General features: G+C 40.7%; 1 protein-coding gene across 1 annotated transcript; it reads right to left on the reverse strand.

Moving 5' to 3' along the window:
- Window positions 1-1,120: 1,120 nt before the first annotated feature.
- On the reverse strand, window positions 1,121-19,533 carry LOC139611501 (homer protein homolog 1-like). Its single transcript, XM_071466234.1, has 9 exons — window positions 17,801-19,533; window positions 8,925-9,081; window positions 7,388-7,519; window positions 6,379-6,471; window positions 3,976-4,118; window positions 2,975-3,134; window positions 2,776-2,886; window positions 2,565-2,645; window positions 1,121-2,344 (listed from the first exon to the last, which is right to left on the reverse strand). Exons 1-9 carry the CDS (start codon window positions 17,803-17,805, stop codon window positions 2,156-2,158), a joined length of 1,071 nt encoding a protein of 356 aa, XP_071322335.1. The 5' UTR covers window positions 17,806-19,533; the 3' UTR covers window positions 1,121-2,155.
- Between the last annotated feature and the right edge of the window lie 675 nt (window positions 19,534-20,208).

Here is a 20,208-nt window from a genome sequence, read left to right on the forward strand (position 1 = left end):
AAGTGCACTGCAAACACTCACAAAAAATGATGAACCTGACTGGGACTTACCTGATTTTATGCAATCTTGACATGACGTATTTAAATATTTTTATTCAATTTTGTTTTTAAATGCAATTTTAAAGTGATCTTAATGTACATAAATGCCTCTAAAGCACTTTGAACGGCCTTGTGTAAACAAACTTGCCTTGCAGAAAAAATTCAGAGAATTTTAGGACAACAATATGAAAATGTTTTCAGGTATTTCAGTGTTATTAAGTTTCAAAACCTTTCACAGATGTGTGATTTTGATCACAGTCTGGATGATGAATGCTATTTATAAGTCAATACTCTGATACAACATGAACATGGTTCAAACCTGAAAACTAATCTGACCTGGACCAGGTGAGTCAGGATGGATAGGTTTCCATAGTAACTTAAATCAGACTTATCTAAATCTGCTTCATTCTTTAATCTCACTTCATGAAATACTTGTCAGATTGTGAAAGAACGACACGAGGACTCGATTTCCTTTTGTTTTTGTTTTACTATAAACTCAAAATTACAATTTGTGTCTTTAAGCATGTGGTAATACTCAACATTTAAAAATTCAAATGTTTTTTTTCCCTTTTAAGCTGTAGTACTCTTAATTTTCATCGTGATAAAGTCACTGCTAAAATCATTCAAGTCTCCCAAATGTACCCGAACCAACAACAAGCCCTTAAATAGTGTTCTACAGGTGTACATACTCTGTTCCTCTCAACATTGCTGAATTTTTGGCAATAGTAAATCCCACAAAAAGAAAAAGAAAAAAGAAAAAGTACCACTAGTTAGCTACCGTTGATGCATCTCTGTACCAAAGGCAACATCAGCAAAATTCAAATCTGTACAGGAAAAGATTTGGCAAAAGAAAAAAACAAAAAAGCAACAATTCTTTGCAAATCCAACCCTTGATCGCCTGCTTGATTTTCCACTTCCTTTGAGAAACAGTTCAAAAATATTGCCAGTTTTTCTGAAAGCAGAACTAACTCAACACCCACGTACCAGACAATAAAAAAGATTAAGTGAAAACGAGATGTAAATAAAGATATTTTTGCTTTTGTACAACTTTCATCATAATTTTTTCTTCAGTTATTTTAGAAATAAATTAACAAAAAAAAAAAAAAAAAAAAAAAGGATTCAATCATTGCACTTCAAGTCGCAACAGAAACAATAAGGGAAAGAAAACAAGATCTGATTCACCCACACACACAAACTCCATTTTTACAAGTGCACTATGAGTTTGTTATAATAGTATCTTTTAAAAAAAGTATATAGAAAGAAAGACTATTGAATAAAATCCCGCCTCGCTTGTGGTTTATCCAAGATAGGAGTAAAATTACCTGAAAGTGAGAGTGGAAAGTGTTTGTTTACCCTCTGATGCTCCCTTTTTGTATTGCTCATATATTGTATAAGAATATAAGACATACTGTCGTCCTCCTCCGCCTTTTTGGCAGTCCCACGGTGGATTCCAGTCACAGGAGGAACACTGGTAGTCACCTCTTCATCACGTTCGACCCTCCAGAGTTCAAATAACAAAGAAAAAAAAAAAAAAAAAAAAGGTTGATCTCAGAGTGTAAGAAAAGTCCTTCCCGTCTGACTCTTCATTTGGCTGACGGTGACTGTTCGTGAGGAAGAGGAAAAAGAAGAAGATGGGGAACAATCACAGGCTCCAGGTGACTACAAAATGCACCGAAGCGAAGCTCAGAAAGTCTCAATAAATGAGGGAGCGAGAAGCAAACAGAAAATGTAACGTCCGCTCAAACAGAATGATATTCAAGAGAAAAAAAAAAAAAAAAAAAATTAAAACGGATTCATTCAGAGTTTTTGTCGTCAGAGAGTCAAGAATAATCCAGAGTGGAGCGGAGGGAAGGCATGGCCCAAGCAAAGCCCTCTTCACTTGGCTGATTGTAAACGATGTGGACGTAGCAAAATGTGTGTACCGCTAATGCATAAAGTTGTGTGTAAACATACTCTTTTACACGTATCGTGAGAAGAAGAAAAAAAAAGAATTCAAGTTGTTTTACATGTCGGTGAGAATGTGAGTGCCAACATGCAGGTGGTGTCTTCTTTAGAGTGGCTCTCTGAGCACTGGCTGCTGTGTTGGTGTTGGTGGTGTTGGTGGTGTGTTTGTCTCTCTAGCTACCCTCGATGAGCTTGGTCAGCGTGTCCCGCAGCTCCGTCAGCTCGAAGATCTTGCTGTCCAGCAGCTCCAGCAGGGAGCGCAGACTCTTGCGAAAGGCTTCTCTCTCCTGCTGGCTGCTCTCCAGACGCTGCTCCAGGTCGCTCAGCTGAGCCTCCAGCGTCTGGTTCCTCGACTCTGTGTCCTGACACAAAAAAAAAACCTTATTTCAATATTAATTTTTCAGGAAATAACATGACTTTGCAGCCATTCGGCTCCAGTTTGTGGACACTGCTGTTGGTCTTTTCACAAACTACACTGTATGTGGAGCCTGAGTTTTTTCTCTCATATTCACGGTCTGTAGAATGTGATGTGAGCGCAGCGTTAGCAACAACATGTACATGTCAGCACAGAGCTTTACTCACCTGGAGCTTCTGTGTCAGGGAGTCTTTTTGAGACTGAAACTCACTGGCGCTCTCCACCTCCGCTTTAAGTCTCTCTAATTCCTGGAAGTCATTACAAAAAAATAAAATAAATAATAATAATAATAATAATAATAATAATAATAATAATAATAATAAATATCAGGATCAATAAGATGTGTGTGTTATAAGAGCTCACAGTTCACTAACCCACCTCCTCTTTGGCCTTCAAAGCCAGCTCCAGCTCTTCTATCGTTTGGTTAAGTTCTGTCTTTTGAGATTTGATCACCGTCGTTTGACCGCTCACACACTCCAGCTCCGTCACCTGGGAAACAACAATTACAAAATGAATAATAACAACTCAGATGTGTTCTTTGAAGTCTGATTTTGTTCTGCTTCGGTGTGTTTTATACCCGTTTGTGTAGCCTCTCCGCCTCCTCCTGATAGGCCGCCAGCTGCTGTTTCCACTGCTTGACGTTGGCCGTGGACTCGAGCAGAGCCGCTGTCAGTTTGGCGTTGTTGCCCTTCAGAGCCGCCAGCTCTGCCTCCCAGTGCTTATTGATGCTGGATGAACTGGAAAGATGTGGCGACAGAGTGTCAGCAGGTCAAGAAGTCACAACTTCCTGAAGCCCAAGGTGACTTGGGAGTAAGACTGGATTAAAAAAAAGAAGCCATGCCCCAAGCCCCGCCCACCTGGACCCACCACCCAACCTTGCAGGATGTGGTTTCTCTGAGAGTTTACCTGAAATCTGCTAGATTTTTATCAGATCACTCAGAAAATAAAAGATCAGGCTCAGATCCTCTCTTCTGATTGGCTCAAAGATCTGTTGTTACTAGAGCTCCAGAGAGAAGCCTGAGAGAGGCTGTAAAACTACAGTGAGATGGTTTTTGGTTCTTAAAACCACAGATGTATCTTCTTATGGAGATCAACACTTCAGATAAAACACTGTTAAAGTGTAATCTATGGGACCTTTAAAGCTTTTCTTAAAGCCAGTTTTTCTGCTGCATTAATATCCCCTAAAGCACAGCCGACACCTCAGAGCGGGATCGGCCGACGTGGAGTGCAGAACTGTCTCCACTCATTTCAGTGGTGTATAATTAATAGGAAGCATGAGTGTAGTGTTTTAATGTAATGCTTTAATACTGTCCGGAGGCCTGGGGAGCAGATTAATAATGAATGAATGGATCGACATCTTCAACGGGAGCTGCAGCGCTCTGTTGCTGCACTGTGCCAATTTCATTTTAAATCAGCGCTCCCAAGAGGTGTCAACGGACAAGTAACGCCCTCGTTCACACTGCTGTGATCGTAAAAAGTCATTTCACACGAGGGAACTGAATCAATCAGACCTGTTGGTTGATGTTTAACACTCTGCTTCGTCGCTCTGACCTCAGGTTTACCTGGCTGTGTGTTTACCTGTGTGAGAAGGGCAGTGCATTCTGGGAAGGCTCTGCTCTGGCTTCAGTGTGTTCAGGTGTGTCTGGTGCGACTCTCTCATCGTCTGTACCGTTGATGCTCTCAGAGGTCAAAGGTGACTGCAGATCACCCGGAGCAGACTCCTGATTGGCACAGCGGTGAAACAAAAAACATCATCATCATCATCATCATCATCAGTCTGGGCAGCGTTCTTATCTGCTTTCACACTGAGAGCGACATGAGAGGAATGATGACACTCTCGTGTCTGTCTGTTGAATATGGCACCAACAGCCATTTAGCTTAGCTTAGCATAAAGACTGGAAATTGAGGGAAACTACTAGCCTGGCTCTACAGCACCACTAAAGCTTACTCATTAATTAACACATTATATCATGATTGACATGTTGATTACTGAGTTTCAGAGATGCTGGTAGGAAGATTTTGCTAACATTGGCTAGCTGTTTTCCCCCGTTTCTAGTCTTTATGCTAAGCTAAGCTAAGCAGCTGCTGGCTGCAGCTACAGACATTGAGAGTGTTGTCGATTTCCATCTGTGCAAGACAGAGAATCAGCATCTTTCCCAAAAATATCAAATTAGTCCTTTGATCTTGCATTTTCAGACACAACAAATCTTATGTGACAAAGTGTTAATGACTCCATGCTCTCAAAAATGAACAGGGGTCTTCTGCTGAGTTATGAGCCTTTTGATAAGAGTTTGTGCTGTTAAGACTCCTCGTGGATACTGGACACAAAATCAACCTTAAATAGCATCAACTTTTCAGTCTGTGCATTTGTTCTTTTTAAAGTGCTGGACTGTTAAAAGCTTGAAAGAGCCGAGGCAGCTTTCATCAGTCCATCTTTAAATGTCTCAGAAATATTTACATTATTTTTCGCTGACTGCATTCACACATATTTCAGAGTGTGACAACATCTTTTTTTCTAATGACACCATGTCCCTTATTTATTCATTTATGTATAATGGTTGTCACTCATGATTGGCAGCGGCTCAAACGTCCCTGATTACAGCCGACTGTCACTTTATGAGAGCATGAAAGGAGAACTGAGGGTGGTCGTTGGTGGGAGGTTTCGGGAGACGGGGTTCCTCTGGTTGTTAATGTGACATCAGGATGACAGACGAGGTTGTTAAAGACTGATGACAGGGTGGCCCCCAAAAAGAGAGACCGGCCTATTAAACCAAAACAATGACATAAATGATAAGTCTGGGCTGTCACATCCATCACTGTGCTCTCACAGTTTAAAGAACATTTCAGTCCCACAGAACAAATGCTGCAGCGGAGACACCAGAGGGGAGTTTGTACCATTTACTGAGGGTAAGACTGGGGGAAAAGGGGCCACTGGATCAGAGTCATGAAAATGATTCTTTCCACTTCTTTTTACCTTCTTTTTACCAGGTTTGTTGACTGACAACACATTCCTTTTTACAGCGCCACCCTGAGGAGGAATCATTAGGGAGAGCAAAGGAGGTAAAACAAGCCACACGGTGTTCGCTCAGTGGCTGGAGCAGCATCATGTGAGCGAAATGTACAACAACTCGTTACAACAAGACCTGTAAGCTGTGATGAAGGAGCCTTCGTACATAATCACATTAATTTCTCATCTATTTCTAATGAGCAGTGGTTCATACAGGCTGGCAGTTAACTTTGGTGATGTCAGGAGGCTTGTTACCACCTTTATTAACATATTAACATGAATTAGTGTAGATACTACATGGAAAACTTAATCAAGTGTGACACACATGAGTCAGGTTAGTATGAATTACAAGCTGGAATGACACTTATCTAATAAAAGCCAAAGATCTTTCCATTAATCAAATATCACTGGTGCTGATTGGTGAGAAATTTACACTGTACAGATTTTTTTTTTCTCCTATTTTTCATTTTTTTAATTAAAGATCAAAGTCTTTGTCTTTCTCTAAAATATTCTTCACAAATGTGTTTAAATCTGTGTTAGTGAGCTTTTCTCCTTTCATCCATCCATCCACCTGACAGGTGTGACGTATCCAGATGCTGACCACACAGCATGACTGTTGCACAGGTGTTAACTGGGCTGGTCACAGTAAAAGGCCACTTTAAAATGTGTAGTTTTATTTTGAAAAAAGACATTTGTGTCTTGTGTGAGTTGGTGACCACAGATCACGTTGTTACAATTGTAATATTTCAGAGAAAAAACAAAAATCTCAAATGTATGTGCAGCGTCTCTTTTTAAGAGCCAGTGTAGCTGATCAATTTATCAATCACTTTATTAAATCCTGTGATATCCTGAAGTCTGAATACTTTCTACCCCCTTGCCGTGTGTGAATCCTGCATGGTCTGTAAACTTCAAACCCATCTGTGAGTTCCTCTCTTTAAAGTGTGGTTTTAAATGGCGGTGATGGAGTCTGTTACCTGAGAGGGAGTGCTGGTGAGCTCCATCTTCTCCTGAGACTTCTCCTTTGCTAACCGCGCTGCCTCCTTGAACTCAGCAAACTTATCTGCAAACTAAAAGTAACAGGAGGAACGAATATGATACAACTGATGATAAGACAAGCCCCCTCTTTCCAACATCTGTTTGAGGACAGGAAACACTTCTACACTCGTCCTCAGTTTCCTTGAGATACTGTTAATCTAAGGAGAGAAGAGTCTTTATCACTGAAGCCTTTTCTCTTTAAAATACAGTTAATACATAAAACCCACATGAGTGAATCTTCATGTCACAGACTCACACTCTGTCCTGTCAGACTGTTGAAGCATCATTTCTGAGCTCATCCTCTGTGACAGCTGTGATTCTTGGCTGTTTGACACATTTTCTCCCTGGTTCATTTCTGCAGTAAACACTTGTTTTGAACAGACTCATTTTCAGTCGTCGTGACTTGCCTCAGTTAGACAAGATTTCATTAACTCCTGCAGGTTAAACTGGGCTAACGAAAAAACTTTCAGGACTAATTAATAAGGCTACGTCCACACTATTACCTTACATTTTAACTATCTCCACCCAGATGAACATTTTAGCTCCATATCAGAAATGATCTCCCTCCATGGGTGTCTATGTCAATGTTTCCAAAGGTCTCCGTTTTTGTCTGTCTAAAACGGGGTCACCAGTGTTTCCAACAGTCTCTGATTTAGGCGCTTGAAAACTCCAACATATCAAAAGAGATGAGTTTGTAAACTGAAACGTAGCAGTGTGGACGTGGCCTGACGGACCTGGACTGAAAACACTCACTAGCCGAGCAACATTAAGGCGGCAAACAACCCGTAATTAAACAACAAGAAGATCTGATGTTGTGAACATGTTTTATTGTCCTGTTTTCAGGCCCTCACAGAACTACAGCCTGGACACAAACAGAAAACGAGCAGACACTGTTGTATTAATATCATTGTCTTGGGGCCACAGTGTGGGTGTGTTTCCTGCCCTCACCTTGACCAGGTGGCCCTCAGACGAGAAGCCGAGGCCGTACACGGTGTTCGCCCGGCTGTCGGCCCACTGGCCAAACTTCTGTGACGTCTTGGTGAATGTCATGTTGGGGGTGATGGTGCTGTTGATGATGGCCTGGGGAGGACAAAACACACACGAGTGAGCCACACAAAAGTATCTCAAACTGTAATTAACTATAATAACAGTATAGTAATAACAGAATATAATTATATTTATTACTTATACAATTAAAGTTATTTACAGTAGTTTAATACAGTTTTGATTTTTTACACTTCCTTCTTGCTTTTTAGTTTAAATGTTTAAAATATCTGGCAATGGTTTATTTTACAGATCCATAAATTCATATTTATTTCCAAACGATTAAATTATATTTCCTGGAAAGAACCACATCATTTTGTAGTAATTACAGATAAAATAGAGAGGGATCAGTTGGTTCTTCTGGTTGGTAACTTCCTGTTATTTCTAAACTTTGAGACTTTTATTCAGAGGAGAGCTTGTGAACTAGTTTTTAATAATAAATGAGTGAGTAATAAATATTCACTGGGGTTTAAACTGAGCAATTTCTTCAGTGGAAATTCATCTGGAAGTCAACAATAAACTCAACTAATTGAACTAATAACTTTTTCCTGTAAACTTCACTGCAGTCAATCTACTTTCCAGGAAACCTTAAAGAAATTATTCATCACTAAATATTCTAATACAAGAAAAGAAAATCTTTGGTTACGGGGTCAGATCATTAAGCAGGTTTAGGGGATCCGCCATATTTTCATTACAAAAAACATTTCCAAAGTTTTCTCACTCCTGGTCTTTAGAAAGCAACACAATCAGAGAGACTTGTCTCCGTGTGGCATCTGTCTCTGTTTGTTTTCTTCTTCTCTGCTGAGAAGACTCATTGTTGTCTGGATGGTAATGTCCTCCAGCACCAGCCCACCCAATCTCTGCTATTTCCAGCTGAAGACAGAACAGCAAACTTGCTACTTCAACAACAGACGCAGTCACCCAGAGAGGCCCTTACATAACCGTGCTAACTCCACCCCTGCACCTCTCTCAAGACTAAAATAATCACTGCCACATAGATATGACAGGCCCGACCACCCCTTCACCGCCTCAGCACAGAGAGGCCAGGCCGAGGCAAACAAGTCAGACGAGCTGAGTGTGGAGGTGGGAAGTATTGACAAAAACAAATGTTTCCAATAGTTCAAACTGTATTGATCCCTATGGGCTAAATTCAGAAGACTTTATCATTTATTAGCAATGCAGCCTTTAAAATGACAATATGAGCCAAAACACACGGGATATTGATCTCTGTGACATTCACAGGTTTGCTTTGGTTGAGACAGAGTTCTGAGTTGTGAAGAACTGAGCACTGAGAAGCTGCTGATTGGTCAATTTAACATAATGAATTAGTATAAAATTAGTACCAGCTGCGGTTGTGGCAGAAGAAAACTGGGAGTCTTTAAAAGGGCAGAAACAGCACAGAGACGTGAACACACCAACACCGTTCTGGGCTCACACACACCTTAGATCCATCCAGGCTGATGATTCGATATACATTCCTGGTACTGTCGAAGAAGTAGGAGACCGTGACAGCGTGTTTACTTGTGGGAACCCAGTTCTTCTTGGTGTTTGGGTCGATCTGGAAGACGTGGGCCCGTGTACTGAAGATGGGCTGCTCTCTGCAGGGAGAGAGAGAGAAGAAGAAGAAAGAGAGGAGAAAGGAAGGAGAGATGGAACAGTCAGTGTCTGGTTTTACTGTAGGCTTTAACTCTGTGGTCAAGCTGCCTTAAATATGCAGTGAGTCACTGAAACGCTGGACTGTGAGGAGGAAAAACAAACTTTGGTTACACAGATATAGATAAAACGGGAAACAAGGACCAGGACTGGAAATGGGATCCATCCTCTGGGGAACATGAATGTCTGTACAATCCAATCAACAGTTGAGACTGATAAAAGTGGTGGACCCATCAACCAAAAGACTCACATTGCTGTTCACTAAGACAGCTAAGAGACACAAAAGCAAATGCGTGGATAAAGCTCCACATCAAATCTCTAACATTATGCTGAGGAAAGGAAAAGAGGAAGTACTGAAGGATTGGATTCATCACAGGAAGGTGAGAGACACAGTTTCCCAGATCCCAACACATCCATAATTAACTCTCCTGCTGCGTTGTTGCACTACCAGTGACTCGATGAGGAAAAGAAAAAAAAAAAAAACACAATGTACACAGAAGTGTTAAACACATGCACACAGTCTCCCTCTTCACCTGTCACATTATTAAGTGGCAAACAAGGCCAGATAAACATATTCTGTTCTCTTCATGTCTGCAAAAAAATGACTTGGCATCAGAAATAAAACATTAAAATAAAATCTAATAAATCTGCAAATATTAAAGTAAGCTCCATAATATAGACTTGCTCCAAAACACAAACAAACCACTGTGATGTAAGTATATTAAAACTGATTTATGCTTGAAATAAAGTAATAATATCATACAAACAATCTCAATGCTGAGATTTAAGCATCCTTAATGATATTCACTCTGCTGGAACACTGCTGCATCTAACTCCAGGGAGCAACACTGATGTTGACTTGAAAAGAATAACTGTTTAAAAAAAAAAAAAAAGTTAGGAAAAAAAAAGCCTTGAATAAGAAATGCAGCATGTAACCTGGATGCAGGAGAGGCAGAGGAGGAAAGAGACAGACAGAGACAGAGACGGGGGCGACTTTCTTGAAACCTCCTGCCTCGTGTGGGCGGCTGAGATAAAAATCTGGGAGGAATTATGCATTTTTAAAAGCAGCAAAAGACAGGCCATGTATGCTAATTTGTTTCTCCTTCTAAAATAACACGGCTGAACAGTGCCCACACAGACACGGACAACCATCACGAGGACTGTCTCAGAGATGATGACAGGTAAACCTCAGAGCCTACACATCGGTGGCAAAGGTTTAGAGGTTGTCACAAACCACGGCAGAGACTCTCGATCACTCTTGATTCGATGCTGGTGCAGTTGCTGAGCAACTTGCATGACAAAGCGAGGATCAGAGTGATTTACAAACCACAGGTTGACTGATTGGAGCGCAGATCGATGCTGTGCACACAGTTGGTACACTTCCATGTTTGTTTGGCAGGTGCAGCTGTGGAGCCGCTGCCAGAGTCTGGGTGTCACTCATTTCATTTTGAACACTGCTTTCACACCAGTGGCACCTTTGGAGGTGGGGGTGGGGGGCAGCTCAGAGTCCTGCTCCAATGAGTTTTGCTGGGAAAGCGACAAGGTGTCAGAGTATATTTGACACCTTGTATGTGTGAGTGTGCGCAGGCCAAACTTGACCACCCTGGCGAAGAGAGGATGAAGTGAGGCGACGATAACAAAGGTGACCTGGAAGCACCTGTTCCAACGTACAGAGATCAGCAGGCTCTGGACAGCTTCCAGACACCGCTACGGATGAAAAGCTGCCAGGGTCCTGGATTAAAACTAAAACAAGCTATAAATGTCTGGTTGTGGTCTGCATGCTCATGGAAATCCACAGAAACTCAGAGCAGATTTTTGCCTGAAGATGTACAGGCTCTGTTTGGAAATGTCCCAATTTGCCATTTTCCCTCAGAATATTAAAGCGTAGAACTGATGCATGAACAAGTCATTTTCTCCAGCTCACAAGAAGCACAGATTGACAAAAATATATAAAAAGGACATTATAGAATTGTTGGAATAATCATCAAGCTTTACAATATAAAAAGGACAATTACACCATACGTTGGATCGTCTTATTTTGAAAGTAATTTGCTGAATGAATGAAAATATTGAAATGGTGAGCACAAAAATTCAGGATGCAATTACAAATAATAATAATTCAATTGATCTATTAGTTTTTTGCTCTGTAAAGTGACAGAGTAGCAAAAAATGGCCATGGCAGCTTTCCCTAAACCAAGGTCAAAACTCTTGTTTTGTCTGACCAGTGGTCCAGCAAATCCTCAAACTGCAGGAGCTGGATCCATCTAATTTTAGGCATTAATTTTCTGTCCATCGACTAATTGTTTTCAGCCGTAACAATTAACAACAAACAAAAATCTTGTGTGATGATGGCACTAGACTGAAAGTGAAGGGATCACCAAAGACACTGAACCTCATCCTGTTGTCTGCAACGTTTCATCTCAAACCTTCTTATTCTTGCTGAAACTTTTCATTCACCACCACAAATGTCTCATGGTGACGCTACAGGACAAGCCAGAGGTCGACCAAAGTCAGCAGGAGTCATCATCTGCAGACCATGAACATCTAGGAAAAAAAAAAAAAAGCAAATCCATCCAATAATTGTATTTCAAACCGAACCAAAGTGGAGGACCAATTGACCTGATCGTCCATCGAGTGCTTGCATGGCTAAAAAAAAAAAAAAGATTAAAAAAAATGCAGCTAGTGATATAATTGGTACCGATATCCGACACAGGACTCAAAATGCAAAATGGGTACCCAGAATGCAAAGCATGATCACTTCCTTTCCAGTGCTGGCATCGAGTCACAGATAACTGAGATCCTCTTTCACACACCTCTGTCACAAGGACAAAAATAAACAAGAAGGCCCTTGATCCTACACAGCAGCTACGGAAATTAGTCAATAAGCTTCTAAAATCAGATAAAACTTTTTTTTTTTTTCCCGGCTGAGGACTAAAACCGTCTCTTTATCTTGACACATTTAATATAAATCTGGTCCTGAGACGTCTATCTGCCCGTCTTCCAGGGACACCAGATTTGATTGCTTGGCTGGGAGCAGAGCGTCCCAGGTCTCCTCCGGGACACAGCGATTGTTCCCCTCCGTGGCAACCTCTCGTCACGTCTCAGTGTGTTAATTAAGCCAGCAGAGTGGAGACTTGGCAGATGTTATTTAAAGACAGACACAGTTAATCAGAGAGATGTGAGGGCGTGTACTAGCAGCTCAACGATGGAGATGGTAAGAATATACTGTACTATAAATATTAATATGCATGTTAATTACGTAGGATATTTATGTAGCACAGTAAATGGGTGAGTAAGTTCAGACCAAGAAAGGAGAAGAGATGAAAATAAAGTTTGAGGTAAGTTCGTGCTCTGTTTGCACCAACTACATTTGTCTTTGCTAGGGAGGTTTAGCGTGAGTCAGTGATGATCATAAAGACATGATTTGCTTACAGAAGACTTCCCTTTTATCTATCAGGGTGTGTTCGGGACAAGTTTGAAAGGTCATGTATGTGGTAATTACGCAGTGTACAGTGATAACAGTGACAGATTTACCATCCAAATTCTTAGTAATCTTTGAAACAATGGGGTCTTGATTTGAGACAGAGGTGGACAGAAGCAGCCTCTCATTTCACTCCCGGTTCTCTGCGACAAGTCTTTAATGAATTACTGGGACACCGAAAAGAACGACGTGTGGAAACAAGTCCCCAAAAATGTTGCTGTGTCTTGGCGTCAGGGGAAACTTCACAAAACAACTGACTAGTCGGAGCAGAGTATGTAAATTAGGCGCTCTACACAACAGACCCCAGAAGCACTGATTCATAAGAAGACAACAACTTTGCGTCCGTTATGTGTGAATGATCCGTGAGGCTGAAGCTGCACCGTCCCAGGCCAAAGTCACCATCCTCACCAGCTGACCTGTGTAGAGTTCAACACTAGTAATGTCAAGATTCAGGGGTTTAAAAAAAACCAAACAAAAAAAACGCTAACATTATATTGACCAATAGTATTTATTTAACACACAAAACAATCCTGACACAGACCAGGAAGATACGCATCTGTCAGTACTCTGTGGTGAACAAACCAGGTTATCATATTTCTAAATTCAAAAGGATGGAAGACGAAGGTGAATTCAGCCAACTGCTGGTTTTAGTGAAGACATGATGCTGCTTCAACATCATTTCCAATGGAGAAAATCAGTCAGATTCAGGTGCTTATCTGGATTCACTAACTTCAATTAGTCTGGTGACAAACATGCAGCGTTGCTGTTTAACACCGTGTTCAATTCTCAGTTGCCCATGGGTTTAAAAAGAGGCAGCTCTGATCACACTGTAGCGGGTCATTTTATATTTCATGGTGTCATTAGTCCAACAGCGTGGCCTAGATCAAAATCTGCCCCCGTGGTGTGTGTCTCACCGAGAGTGTGTGGTGATTGTTAGACCATAATCCCTTTTCACAATGAAACGTACTGTGGCATTCGAGTCTCAATGACAAGTGCTTGGACAGAGGAATCTGACCACAGATGTTATCAAATCAGCAGTTCTCTACTTACAACCAGCAGATATAGTCACAAAAACAGAAGGAGCGCGCACACACATACACACACACAGATACCAGTGTTTGCACGGTGGCATACAGATGTGCACTGTCTGTGAGTGAAAGGCTAGTTTGTTCAGATTAGCCTCTGATTACATACAGTATGTTCTTCATCAGGACATGTAACTGTGGCCCATCAGTCGCCCAGCACACTGAGCCTCGTTGATCCATGACACATTTACCCTGACAGCAGCTTAGATTCACGAGACTGCTGGGAATCATTTCGTGTAACAGTTTATGATGAACTTTAACCTCTGCCTTTGTCCTTATTCATTTAAACTGTGGTCATCTGAGAATTTTTTTTATTGATTTTTTTTCTCCAACCAACAGTTCAGAGCTAAAAAATGCTCAGTTTATGATGATGTAAAACAGAGAGAAGCAGAAAACCCTCACATTCGACCCAACAAATGTTTGGCATTTTTGCTTGAACAGTGACTTGCTAATTCAGTTTTTGTTGATCGACCAATGGATTCATTGTCTAATTGTTCTAATTTCTAATTTGAAGATGATGACACGACCTTGAATTATTAAGCGCTGTGAGTTAGGGCTGCAGCTCTAATTTATACTGGTGTCACAGCATCTTAATTTTAACGCTGTAATGTTTTGCCACTGAGAAAAATGTTGTCTCAGAATTATGAGTCTCTGATGATACATTCATTTGTTTTTTAATATTCATTTAAGTATATATGGAAGAATCTGAACTCATTAGAGGTTAATTTTTAAAAGGAAACTTTTTCTCTGGCTGAGCTGTAAAACAAATGAGATGAGAAGCTCTACTCTGCAGTTATTAAACTAAAATAATTTTATTCTGAAATGTCTGCTCTCTAGATTAGAGATGGCTGTGATTTTACCATAAGGCCCCCTGGTGTGTAATGTCATGCCAAGCAATTCAGAATTTAATATAATTTTTTTATAACCCAGCTCTTATGCAACTGTTGTTTTTCTCAACTTAATTGCAAATAGTTCTTGTTTGCAAACATTACATTTTTCCTGCTAATACATCTTAAGGCTGCAACTAATGATTATTTTTCATAGTGATAAATATCATTGGTCTATAAAAGTCTATGAAACGTTTGCTGAGCTGAAGGGAACGTCTTCAAATGTCTCGTTTTGTTCGACCAAATATGTGATGAAGAAAAGCAGCATGTTCTTTTTGAGAAGCTGAAATCTGCAAATATTTTTGCTATTTTCACTATATTTGCTTGAAAAATGACTGAAATGATTAAAAATATCAAAATAGTTTCCAATGATTTTTTCTGTCAATTGACAAATTAAATGATCTACCAATTTTTGTAGCTCCATAATGAATGAGTTTATAGTTTTTTGTTGGTTAATCCATATTTCTAATTTTCAATTAACCTTCTTATCATTTCAGGTCTAGTTCACACTCTTAAGACTAAACAAGGCTGCACAGTATATGAAGGAATATATAGACAAACAGCAGGAAAGATCTGAATAATCTGACTACAACAGGAGAAAAACTCTCCGTCTGTCAAAACACTGACGGCTGTAAGCACAGGAAAAATAACCCTGCATTACTAACTTAGCTGCTGCCTGCGTCGTCATGGAAACAGCCCATGTGACTCAGGGCTGGTCATGAGCCGTGAACATCCTCCAACTCTGTCTCTCCCTGTCCTTCCCACATGCTCTCTTGCCCAATCCGATCCCGGTGTCCCTGTCGGTTAACCCACTCGCAGAGGGAGGCAGCAGGGTCTTGGCAAGGCGAAGACCTCCCGTCCAAAACACCCATATGCCATCCACAGCTCTCAGAGCTCTCAGAGGCAGAGAGAGGAAAGCGTGTGTTTATATGATTATATGCACAGACGATTTTGGCTGACACTTTCAGTCCTTTTTTTCTTGTACAATTTCTCCACCTTATCCACCTCTTCCTCCTCTTTGTCAAAAAATTAAAAAAAAAAAAGTTAAAGAATATCCTTTGCCTTTTGAGGTCACTTCTCTTTGACTTGAATCGAAAATTACAAGAATCAAAAGAGAAATTAAAGAGTTATGGGAAGAGTTGGCACGACCCTACACAATCATGCTGAGAACATGTGAACCTTGAGTCATATTACTGCGTTTCTCTAGCAAATGTTATCCGTCATAAAGAGGCCTCACAGCTCCTGTACCCATCACTTCATCACTAGCATCACAACTAAATGTACCTGAGATAAAGAAGTGTCCTGACTTTTCAAATGTCTGGATTTGTAAATGCATTGTGCCTCTCCTCCACACTGATACTCACTTGAATTATTTCAAAAATAATAATCATGATCAAACAAGACATTTACTGAGGTTTCAATGGGCTCTAGGACATTGTGGTGTTTCGCAATCAGTATATTAATTCATGATGAAAATAGTTTTATTAGTTGTAGCTGTAGGGATTAACCATCTAACTGCAACGCCCCTGGTTCGAGTCCAGCTTTGCTCTCCACTCATTTCCTGTTTCCTCTCTACAGTTGCTATCAAACAAAGGTAAAAAATACCAGAAATAACACTTGCCCGTTTCCTGAGTTATGGATTTGGTATAAGGTCTTGTTTTCATGTGTTTTCTATTTAACTTTATAAATTCTAAGTATTTTATTTCATATTTATTCCCTGTTTCACTTGTCCTGACTTAATCACACTGAATCACATTCAGTTTAGAGTGATATATGACAAATAAAGGTGGAAAATCCTCCTATTTGAGAGGCTGGAATTAGTAAATGTTTGGCATCAATTTCACTATTTTTACTGAGCTGATGGTGACGGCATAAAATGTCTTGTTTTGTTTGACCAAAAGTTCATTAACCCCCAAATATTCAGTTTGACAAACAAATGTGAAAAAGAAAAAAGCAGCAAATCCTCTCTTTTAAGAAACTGAAATCTTTTTCACTATCTTGAATTGATTATCAAAATAGTTGCAGATTATTTTTCTGACAATCAATCAGATCAATCTCTCAATAAACTACTAAGATCTTTTCATGTGGTCTATTTTATCTGATGTGTGCTCACCTACAACTCCTACATTATCACACATGAATTAAAGCGACAACAGTCAGTCACTACTGTCCTCCCAGAATATGTTCCTGTTTTCACTGAATACAGACTGACTGTAAATCAATCTCTGACCTGCTGGCCTGACCAGTGAAGAAGAAAATATTTCCTGGACACAGTTTTATTCCAAGGGCCAAGTTTCGGGAGGACAGCTTGTTTACAATCATCTATTATACAAGAATAGACGCTGCAGTACTTGTCAGAACAGCCAAGCCTGCCTAGCTAATTACGGGGTAAGGGCACACATAGGACACGCTCCCTCTCTGTGTCTGAGGAACTGACTGTTGACTGGATTATAACCATTGGCCTTGAGAATTACAGAGGATGTGCTTTGCATGAGGAGGTAAGCAGTTCACCCCCCACCCCATCCTCCAATCACAATATGACAACAAACCAATCACATGCTACATCATCTGCTTTCATCTGGAGTAAGAACTAGGTCGCTCTTGATCAGGAGAATCGCCATATATCTGCAGGTCCAGCTACATGCATTACATTACAGGAGCCAAGTGCAGGAGAGATCATTACTGCCTGAGGCTGATTTAAAGAGGTTTATCCCTCTCTTTGGCAGCACAAAAGTAATTATCTTTTTTATCAGCTATTTATCTTTCTTGGGACAGGTGGAAAAAAACAATAATGCATAGATCTGACTTTCCAAACACAATCTTAATCATATTGTATTATAATATACACTGCTTTGACTTGTTCTCAGTCATCATTTCACCAAGAGTAGCCTGCTTCATTACAGCCTAATCTTTTGGCTTCTGTAATCTGAAATGTCAGTGTATGGCAGCTGTGAGTGGACATTATGATGGACAGCTGCTGCTCTCAGTAGTTCAGTGTTGTATCCTGGGCAGTTTTTTTAACAAGCATTTTCATGTACTGCCAAGGTGACCAGGGATGACAGGAGTACTTCATACACTTAGCAATAGGTGGCTAGCTTTGGTACACTGTTGAAATCTGCTTCAAGGGCTGCTCACAAACCCAAAATCACAAAGTCAGTCATGTTGAATGCCAGTTACAGCTTGACGTTTCACTGTGCTGCATGTTACCTACCCCATTTTTGCTGGATTTAGTGGCTAGATTGGGTCGAAAATGCTCCTCTCGGTGGTCTCTTGAGGGCGGTGTGAACAGGCTGGAGGCTAGCTTCAGCTTTTTGATCCCCTCTCTCCCCGACTAGTAACGAGCCGCTCTGGTTGCTGTTGTGACTTCACGGTCGGCGGAGCCACGGTGCTGTTTTCAGTCCGACATGGCTTGTTGCTGTTGTTGTTGTTAGTGGTGGTGGTGGTGGTGGTGTTGGTATGCCCTTGGGTACATTTTGGTGGGGGTGCTGGCTTGGTTTCATCCGAGCAAACGTGTCGGTGCATGCATGATGACCGAGAACACACGGCAGCTCTCCGGCTGTGGCAGTTAGTCGCTACCGTTAGCTAGCTAAATAAAACTCCTCAGTTATGCCCAAGGGAGGATTAACGAGCTAAACTCTGGCTGACGGGACAGGCAGTGTGGTTTATAGCCAAATTAAACTCGTAATGCTGAAGCTGTCTTTAAAAAAACAAACAAAAAACAAAGTTAAAATGTCGAAAATAAAAGCTTTAACGTTATCCATCCGTTGCTAACCCGCGGTCCGTTAACGGCTGCTGGTGTGCGCTGGGAAAAATCTGACCGTTAGAGACGGTAAACGTAGAAACACCGAAAAATAAAAAAAATAAAAAACAAATCGTTCAACATTCAACCTTCAATCTCAAGAAGCCGACTGTTCAGAAATCCCGGGGTCAGTCGCTGGCTCGTCCTCACCGTCCGCCGTGCCATCAAACTCCCGTCCAAGATTAGCGAGTTTTACAGCCGCAGAATAAGTCCTCTAAAGCGGACATCTTCTCGCAGGAGAGGGCTTCGTCTCCTCCGCTCCTAGAGAAAAGGCAGAGAGCCGTCGGTGCATGCTCCTGGCTCCGGCATCACATCCTCCGACAGATTATTTATTGATGGTTTACGCCGGTCCTCGCCTTATCTCTCACTGAATTTCAGATCCAGGCGATGACAGAAGAAGGTGCAGGTGCTGATGCTCCATCGGCCGGCTCATCCTCTCGTCCACCCCGGCCTGTCTGCTCTCTGTCAGCCCCGCTCGGCTCATTCATCGGCTCCGTCCTCCGCCGCTCTGACGGGGTCGTTAAAATAACGACGTCATCACGTTACCGGCTGAAGTGTTTGACGTCACTGGCAATAAAGAGTTTCATCACATCCGGCGTGCAGCCAAGATAAAGTTGTACGTTCTGCAGATAAACAGAAGAACAGGTCACAATATACTGTCCACATGGCCGGATTAACCTTCTTAGCCCCCCCAGGTAAAAATAGCTTGTTGCCCCCGCCCCCCTTTACATGGTAGGTTCATTATTTCCCCATTTACTAACAGTTGAGGTCACATGCACAGCAATTGTCTCCATAGACTTATTGTATTTAATATATGGATATTTTTACTATTTAGAAATAAAGCAGTTTGCTGGAAACCTGTGAAATTACTGTGTGCAACACACCTCCTTCATCATGTTTTGATTGTTACTGCAGGTAATGTTCACTGTAAAGCATCACACACTGGAATCTACTCATTTTATTAATTTCGAGTTTGTTCAACTTAAAATGTCTACTTTTTATTTTCAGAGCTTATAAACTTTGAGGTGTTTTGATTTGAATGACTGAGAGTTCACACAACTCATTGAATGAAACAAACCAGCAAAATAAGAAACTTATTTTCCATTGTTTGCGAGTTAAAAATCTTGACTTGACTCTTTTCTGTGCAAAAACTCGTATTAGAGATGACTCCAGTAGAGCTTCACTCCTGATGAACTGTGTGGGATTTAATCAGTATTATTGATCAGTACATCTGGACAATTATGAGCATAACAAAGTGACACATTTTCCAGCCTAGGTGTGCTCCTCTACCAGCTGCCACTGAGTCCAAGTTGGAGTCAGGTTCATAATGAATATAGATATAACCACAGATTCTGTGCAACTGATGATTGCCATCTTCTGGACAGTGACTGTTATGGCTTACTTGCAATGCATCATTCAAATACAAGCCAAACGGCAAGAAAGTGAACATTAATATTAAAGTTTGGGTTTGTTGCATCAGCTCAAGGAGATTTAACAGTGAAGGTCTCAAATTTAGTAAACGTGCAAGGGAAATTAATTTTAAAGCAAAAATTTAGGTATATAAGCTCATACATGTCATATGTTGTTAATGTAAATGTTCAATCTGTTACTGGTGACTCCAGGTGTCAAATAAATCTTGTGGTGGAAAAATAATAATATTTTTCTCTGTACTGTAATGGAGTAGTTTATAATGCAGTAGTTTATAATGCAAAAATACTCAAGTAAAGCCCAAGTATCTTAAAATAGTATTTAAGTAAATGTATTTAGTTCTATTCCACTGGATTTAAGTTAATTCTCAAATAGAAATACTAGTGAAATAT

The sequence above is a fragment of the Trachinotus anak genome, unplaced genomic scaffold (genome assembly GCF_046630095.1).
Source record: "Trachinotus anak isolate AG129_WGS33_773 ecotype Australia unplaced genomic scaffold, CSIRO_AGI_Tana_v1 ptg000028l, whole genome shotgun sequence".
Lineage (NCBI taxonomy): Eukaryota > Metazoa > Chordata > Actinopteri > Carangiformes > Carangidae > Trachinotus > Trachinotus anak.

Excerpts from the sequence above, each read along its gene's own strand:
- LOC139611501 (XM_071466234.1), bottom strand. Across the intron at positions 2,887-2,974 it reads CGGAGAGGCTACACAAACGG|GTGACGGAGCTGGAGTGTGT; the intron begins GTATAAAACACA and ends GTTGTTTCCCAG. Across the intron at positions 2,646-2,775 it reads CTTTGAAGGCCAAAGAGGAG|GAATTAGAGAGACTTAAAGC; the intron begins GTGGGTTAGTGA and ends AATGACTTCCAG.